We start from the raw sequence: 8155 nt of genomic DNA, 5'->3' as shown, positions 1-8155 counted from the left end.
TGGATTTTCGAGTAGACGTGCTACAACAGTCTGTCAAAAACCGCCAGAGTTTTATGTGGAGAAAATTATTGACTTTCTCCTTTATGTGGAACGATTAATTACCATGAATAATTATGACAAAATTTTCGCATGTGATGAGACGGCGGTTTATCTGGATTGTTCGAATAGTTTGACTGTAGCGGATCGAGGATCTAAACAAGTCAGCACACTCAAAAATAACAAGCTAAACGTTTCAATTTCAGGTTTCAGTGAAAACCACGGGACACGAGAAATTGCATGTTACAGTAATGCTGTGCGCTCGATCAGACGGTTTTAAGTGCAAACCTTTTGTACTTCTTCCAAGAAAAAGACAAGTGCAAAGTATTGAGGAAACATTTAGAAAAACTTTGCAGTTGGTTTGGTGTGACAGAACATTTTTCAACGATGAAATCACAAAAACTTTTCTTGAAAAAGTTCTCGGTCACTCAATGTTCGGAAAAAGGTTGTTAGTATGGGACTCTTACCGTTGCCACATCAGTACAGACACTAAAAAAGTATTGAAACAACTGAGACTAGACACTGCGGTGATTCCTGGAGGATGCACAAAATTCTTACAAGTGAGTAGATTTTATTGAAACTTTGCGTGACCCGATTTTTCAGGCTCCAGATGTATATTGGAACGCAATGTTTAAATCTTTCATCAGAAAAGAGTACGAAGATTGGATGGTTCATGGAACGAAATCGTTCACCCCGGCGGGAAATATGCGTGCTCCCAGTATGGAAGTTTATTTGAAATGGATTCAATTGGCGTGGGAAAATATCCCGAAGGAATACATTGTAAGATCATTCAAAGGATGCGGATTAAAAAATGGAAGAAATGGCGAAGATGATGAGGCAATTCATTGTTTCAAGAAAGATGGAGAAATTCCAGAAGGCGTACAGTTATTGAAGACAAGACGATCAGAACGAGAAATGGAAGAAATTCAGGAGATTTTGGGAGATATTGAAATTGAGGAAGACGATGGAGAAATGAACCATGCCGAGGAAGAAGACAATAACTATGACAGTGACGCCTCAATTTTTTGAATATTTTCCTTTTGTTGTGTTCAATTTGTTACTTTTTTGTTGATTTTCATAATAAAACTTTTTTTTTCAAAATTTTCGTAGTTTGAAAAATAGAATTGCAGCCTCTATTTGAATTGCCCCTCTAATAGAGTTGCACCCCTTGAGGTGACTTGAACAATAGACTTGCATGCAATATCAATACAGATTTTACGGTATCTTCTTTTCGCAGATATGAATGGAAATATGTTCGTCAACTATTCCGAAGCCGTCGTGTCTCCGATGTCAAAGAGTGTGTCGTCATTATGTCGACGTGGATGTCGAGGTAATTCTAGAATTTTCGAAAATTTTCAGCCTAAAATAATTCCAGATGTAATGAGCACACTCCGGTTGCCATTTCCTGTAGTCATGTGCTCCTTCAAGCGGTCTATGCTGATCTTTTGGCCGAGGTCAGAAAATCGATAATTGATTTTTTCAAAAAGTTTATTCAGGAAATGCCGGACTCGGAAAAGTACATGGCAATTGAGAATCTTCGCTCGAAACACGGCTACGCAATTGTTAGGTAAGCATTTGCGCTCCACGGCGAACAAGAGTAGATCAAAAAGGGTTCTAACAAAACTGAACACAAATAGTGGCGATGAGAATCAGAGAGCAACTGGCTCCAACGAATACACATATGGCGACGAGTAGGGCGAATTGGGTGTAGTGGGCGGCTGGTGGGGCAGCGGAGGACGGTTCCAGGCCAGAATCGATTAGAGCCTGAAAATATTGGTTTTTCAGGTTTCCGAGATTCCAGGCATCTAAAGAAAGTGCGCTCCATCGCACAATAATTTCTCGAAAAATCCTTTGCACGTTGGGGTTTCTAGGCCACCACTTTTTTTTTCGGCCTAGAATGAACCTAAAACGATTCTGGTATGTTTTCTAGATCATTCGGGAATGGTAGCCTAGAAAACTCGGTTTGCGAAAGTTAGGCTGCCACTCCAACATAACCTAGAAAACACCAGGTGCATGCTAGGCCATTTCTAGGCTATTTTACCATGGCGGCCTAGAAAACACAACTTGGAAAAGTTGGGCCGTTACCACGCGCCGAGACCAACGCTGAATTACCGAAGTATCACCACACTACAGTATATTCGCAATGGAGCGCATTTACACAACCCTACCTGATCTCCATTACAAAACGGTGTATCACACACGCACCGACTCATCCATTTACTGCCGAACGCCGACTGCTGACACGACATCTCTTCCGCCTCGTCGCCGCACGTCTTGTGGATTGTTCGACGGTCTGAAAAGGATTCTATCGATTCATTGATTTTCAAATTTGATCTACTACCATCCGCCTTATTCGCCGTCTCCATTTTGATGCACACAACACCTTCGCACTCCCCGTCATTGCACGTTCCTTGATCGGAATGACAGTCGTAGCACGTGATGGCGATGGTTACTGTAATTATCGGCATTGTTAGGAGATTCTAGATCCTAGAAATCAGCACCTAGGAGATCCTAGAAATCAGCACCTAGGAGATCCTAGAAATCGTAGAGAGCCATAAGATCTTTCACATCTAGAAGATTCTAGAAATCTGGAAGATCCAGAAAGTTCTAGAGTTTCAGAAGACTCGGAAGATTCTAGAAATTCTAGAAATCCGTAAAATCATAGAGATCCAGAAGGTTCTAGAGATCCCAGAGATCCAGAAAATCCCAGAGATTCAGAGATCCAGAATCCTATAGATTGAGAATACTAGAGATCCTAGATATACTGATGTTTTCAAAAGGTTCTAGAGGTCCAAAAAGTCCTCTCCTGGAGATTCAGAAAATTCTAGATGCCCAGAAGATCCTAGAGATTCTAGAAATCTTGAAGATCCTAAAGGCTTCAAAATCCTAGAGGTCCAGAAGACTCGGAAAATTCAAAAGATCTAGAATATTCTAGAGATTAGAATCCTAGTGTTTCAGAAGATCCTAGAAATCCGAAAGGTTTCAGAGATTCAGGAGATCTTAAAGATCCACAAGATCCTAGCAACCTAGAAGATCCAGAACATTCAGAACATCCGAGATATTCAGAAGCTACTAGCGATCTAGAAGATCCTAGAGGCCCAGATGACCCGGAAGATTCTAGAGATCCAAACAGTCTCTTGAGATTTTGAATCCTACAAGTTCGAATCCCTTTTTATGAATTCCAGATTTCCTAATGTTCAGAAGATTCTGAACGTTCTAGAACGTCAGAATCCATAGATCCCAAGAAACAATCAAATATGATTTTTTTTTGTTTTTGAAAAATCTATGAATGGATTCCTAAATTGGCATAACTCACCTTCAAGACACAAAAAGAAGACGAAGAATCGCACGTATTGGATGGGACCACGTCTTCTGGAGATCATCCCATGGCACCTATAGAAGTTTCTATAGAATTCTGCAAGCAAAAAGTGCAAACGAACCTTCTCAACACCTATATAGAGCCTTTTGCGAATTGCGCAGAACAAAACCGCCCTCTTTTCGCACACACTTGACACGATAATAAGTAGTTGTGCTGATGGTTGGGTGAAGAAGCAAAAGAAGTCGAAAGAAGAAGACGATTTGATTGAATCTGCATATGGAATTTTGGAATTTTCACGGGAAAAGATTGACATCATCAAAGAACTTCCAAGTTGAAAAATCGATGAATTTCCTCCCATCGAAGCCGTCAACTTTGAGCTCAATTATCTTGGTTCCTATAAGAGATATCGAAAATGTGTCAACTGATAAAATATTGGTGATATTATGAGGAATATTTTATCAGTTGATAGAATTTTGATATCTGATACGGAAATTGAGATAATTGAGCTCAAAATGTTCAAGTGGTGTGATGCCGACCGAGCTGTACCCTTTTCGAGTTCATTTATCTCGGATCCTATAAGAGATATCAAAAATGTGTCAACGGATAAAATATTTATCATATTATCAGCAATATTTTATTAGTTGACAAAATTTTGATATCTTTCTTGGGAAGCGAGATAATTGAGCTCAAAGTTGATGAGATTTGAATGGGATTCTAACAGAGTGGCACTTTCCGTTTCGATCCGAATAGGAAAAAATGAAAACGAAGCGAAAAGGGACAAAAAATGGACCTAATCGGGGATAATGGAAGAGGGGGAACCCAGAAGGAGGGATTGACGATAAAATGATCGTAAAAGTTTTTTTTGGGGAGAAAAGGAGGGATTTTGGAGCACAAGGATCGAGGAACATGGTCACTAGAAAAGGGCGGATAGGGTTTAGAAATTCCAGAAACTTCTAGAAATTTGGAGAAATTGGAGTTCAAAAAAACTTTCAAATACAAGAATTACGAAAGTTCAAGAGACAAAAAACATGGAAACTTTAGAATTTCATAATTTTTTCTAATTCAAAATCAACCCGAATTTCTGGAATTCTATGACGATTTAAAATTTTATAATTTTCTGAAATTTCTGAAATTTCGACATTTTTGGAATTTTTAGTTCAAAAAATTTTGAATTTTGAACTATTGAGATTTTTTGGAAATTTCGAATTTCTTGAAAATTTTATAAATTTTATTAAAAATTGAATTTTTAGATTTTAGTGAATATTTGAACTTTCGAAAATTCGTCAAAATTCGTTGAACTTTTCGAACTTCATGAAAATTTGAATACTAGAAATTTCGATATTCTGAAACTTTGCGAAAATTCTAATTTTGGAAATTTTATGGAAATTCGAAAGTTTGAAAAAATTTGATTCTATAAAAGTTATGAATTTTTGAACTTTTGGAATTTTTTGAAATTTTTCGAAAATTCGAATTTTTATGAAAAAATGCATAAAATTAAAGATTCATTTTGAAACGTCAGAAATCTATAATTCTAAAAATATGGATTTTTGAGATTTCTAAAATCCAGGATCATTAGAAACTTTAGAATCCTGAAAATCAAAAAAAATGAAACTCTTAAGAGTGACCCAAAACTCCAAAAATTCAGTAAATAGCAAATTTTGAAATTCAAAAGGACCCAGTGAGATTTCACTGATATCAATCTATCTCTCTACCCCATCATATATATCTCTCTCTCCATGTGCTCAATGAGCCGTGAGAAGAGCAGAAAAAGAGGACATCATTACTATTATTATGATGAGAATGAGCTCTTTTTTTCTTGTTCGGAGCAAGCACAAAAAAGATTTCGGGTGGCTATTCAAGTTTTCGTTTTCCCCTAGTTTCAAGGACCCCGAAGACGTGACGGAGAGGAAGAATTGGAAAATAGACACGCTTATGTGAAGAACAATAGCGGATGAATTTTGGAATGGACCAGAAGGTACTGGAGGTTTCTAGGCCAGGACAACTGGACACACAGACACAGAGACAGAGACACTTGGAAGAAGAAAATGGCCTAGAAAATCCTTGTTAAGGTTTCTAGCCCACGACATCTGGACACACAGACAAAGCCTCTCAAAGACTGGTGGAAGAAGAAATTCTTGTGGAGATTTCTAGGCCAGGAATTCTGGACACACAGAAAAATGCCCAAAAATTTGTAGAAGAGGAAAATGGTCTAGAAAATTCCTGTAGAGGTTCCTAGGCCAGGACATCTGGGCAGCCAGAAAATAGCCCAAATCTTGTGGAAGAGGAAAATGACCTAGAAATACTGTGTGGAGGTTTTTAGGCCAGGATATTTGGACACACAGATAAAGGCTCAAATCTTTGTGGAAGAAGAAAGTGGCCTAGAAATACTCGAAGAGGTTCTAGGCCAGGACATCAGGACATTCAGACAAATCCCCAAAAATTAGTTGAGGAAGAAAATGACTTAGAAACATACTTGTAATATTCCGGGCCGGTTCGCCAAAGCCCGGGCCCGGAAGCCCCGGTAGCAAAAATTTTGTCATTTTGAACCGAATTTTGAGCTCTCAATACAGTTTTCTGTATTTTTTGTGCTTTTTGGATTGTTTGTCTGTTTGATCAAAAAATATCAAAAAAAACTAAAAAATTTTTTTGATCAAAAAAAAACACATAAGGTCAAAAATTTGTGGAAGAGAAACATGGCCTAAAAATCCTGTGTGGGGGTTTCTAGGCCAGCAAAGAGAACGTATAGCAGAGGAACTCATCATTATTATCTCTCCTCTGGAATTTCAAATTTCCACTATTTTCCAAACAACTCTTCTCCTTTTCTCACTGAAAAAGGAGATAATTGTTTTTTGTTGTTTTTGAGAAGACCGACAGTGGAAAAATAAAATTTGCACACATCCAAAATATGAGGCCCCGAGCCGACGGGGGAGATTCTCCTTGGGGGTCCCAGTCAATTAGTGTCTTGTCCTCTTGAAGAGACCTCTCCCCTCTCGAAAAGCGTGAGAACATACCTCGCGAAAACGGAGAAGAAGACGACGTTTGACGTCTTCTTCTTCTTCTTCTTCGTATTTTAAAATGGACGGACCGACGGACCACTAAGAATTTCGATTGAATTTGAATATAAATATGTGTGTTTCGAGAAGATTTATGTAGATATTTGAAAAATTTGGACTGCAAAGTGAAGTCGAGAATCAAGGGAAGGTGTACGAAGGAGATGGTGGCCTCGAATTTGAGAAGATGGGATTCTAGGTCACCCTGGGAGAAAACCTGTAATAGAAGGTCATACTTTGAGCCAATTTATCATGGTTTTTGGAAAAGAATATTCGAAAATTGAAAAGGATTACTGTAGGGAAGAACATTCGAATATCAAAAGGGTTACTGTATGGAACCCCGAAAAGGAGAAAAATGTCCCAAATTTTCCATTTTGGCGAAATTTCAGTTTCTTAAATTTTGAAATTCTGATGTTCTGAAATTCTGGGAAGCTGAATCTCTGGGAGTCTGAAATTATGAGATTCTGAAATTTTGAATCTCTGAAATTCTAAGATTTTGAGATTCTGAAATTCTGGGATTCTGAGATTTAGAGATTCTGAAATTCGTGGGTTCTGAAGTTCTGGGATTTTGAAACTAACTGATTCTGAATATCCGGAGGATCTGAAATCCTCGGGTTCTGACATTCTGGGATTCTAAAATTCCGATATTCAGCGATTCTGAAATTTTGAGACTCGGTGGTTCTGAACTTCTAAGATTTCCAGATTCTGAAATTCTGTAATTCCGAATTTTCGAAATTCTGAGATTCTGAGGTTCTGAAAATCTGAGTTTCTGAGATTCTAAGATTCTAAATTGTTGAGATTCAGGGATTCTGAATTTTCGGGGGATCTGACATCCTCGGATTCTGGCATTCTGGAATTCAGAAGTTCGGTAAATCCAAAAATTCTGAAAAACTCAGATTCTGAAATTCTGAGATTCTGAATATTTCAAATGTTGAGATTCCGAAATTCTGAAATTGAATCATTTCTTCCAGATTCGTGAACTATGTCAACGAGTTGGGGCAGACGGGTGCGGCTCTGAAGACGATGGTAGACGCAGTGAGCAAGTTTGGAATCCCGAAAAAAATTGTGGATATTCGACACGCGATCACTCATCAGAATCTTCCCGATATCTCACAATTGAGATATGCAACGAATTTTGGACTGAATTGGTTATGGGTGAGTTTAGAGGAGCTTCTAGAAATCAGGAGATTACGGTATTGTAACAGAATGGCCTCCTAATTTTTAGCCAATATATCTCGGTTCCTATAGGAGATATCAAACAGTGATCTACGGATAAAATGTTTTTGATATTATGGCAAACATTTTATCAGTTTATCACTTTTTGATATCTTTTACAGGAGCCGAGATGTATGGGCTCAAAGTTAACCGGCCTGGTGCAGCTCTATTAGAGTGTTTACGATAGTTCCCAGAAACTCGAAATAAAGCTAAAAATTTCAGCTTTGTGGAAACTTCTGAAAGGTTTTAGAAGCTATTTTTGAATTCCCGCCAAAACTGAAAACTCCGAAAAATGAGCGATTTTTCGAAAAAAAAATCGTATTTTTTCTCCAGTTTTTTTGCAATTTTTTTAGACCTTTTTTGGTTTTTCAGCTATTATGCTTGTCTGAGAAAAAAAAGGTTGAGACGCAGAGAAAAAGTGTCTGTGTCTCCACCTTATGTGTGCTATTTAGGCTCTCCGCTTCGATATCGCTACCGTACTAAGACTGCAAAAAATACTCTCTAACCTTTTTTTTCTCAGACAAGCATAATATTT

General features: G+C 38.0%; 3 protein-coding genes across 3 annotated transcripts in view; 2 read left to right on the top strand and 1 right to left on the bottom strand.

Moving 5' to 3' along the window:
• The window catches only part of CBG13639, a gene marked incomplete at both ends in the record, with an annotated part of 8345 nt that extends 6839 nt beyond the window's left edge, over window positions 1–1506 (top strand). The window contains 2 exons of the mRNA XM_045241295.1: window positions 1274–1366; window positions 1412–1506. Coding sequence (XP_045095216.1) covers window positions 1274–1366; window positions 1412–1506 — 188 coding nt within the window. The remainder of the gene's footprint in view (window positions 1–1273; window positions 1367–1411) is intronic.
• Window positions 1507–1650: 144 nt separating this feature from the next.
• Window positions 1651–3419, bottom strand: CBG13637 (the record flags this gene model as incomplete). The annotated part of the gene is made up of 4 exons (XM_045241294.1): window positions 1651–1800; window positions 2205–2329; window positions 2378–2488; window positions 3353–3419. The coding sequence occupies 4 exons, from the start codon at window positions 3417–3419 to the stop codon at window positions 1651–1653; spliced, it is 453 nt and encodes a 150-aa protein (XP_045095215.1).
• A 4009-nt stretch (window positions 3420–7428) lies between these two features.
• The window catches only part of CBG13636, a gene marked incomplete at both ends in the record, with an annotated part of 4665 nt that continues 3938 nt past the window's right edge, over window positions 7429–8155 (top strand). The window contains one exon of the mRNA XM_045241293.1: window positions 7429–7560. Coding sequence (XP_045095214.1) covers window positions 7429–7560 — 132 coding nt within the window. The remainder of the gene's footprint in view (window positions 7561–8155) is intronic.

This window comes from Caenorhabditis briggsae (assembly GCF_000004555.2).
Source record: "Caenorhabditis briggsae complete genome, chrI, whole genome shotgun sequence".
NCBI classification, from domain to species: Eukaryota; Metazoa; Nematoda; class Chromadorea; order Rhabditida; family Rhabditidae; genus Caenorhabditis; species Caenorhabditis briggsae.
This window is presented reverse-complemented; position numbering and strand designations above follow the sequence as displayed.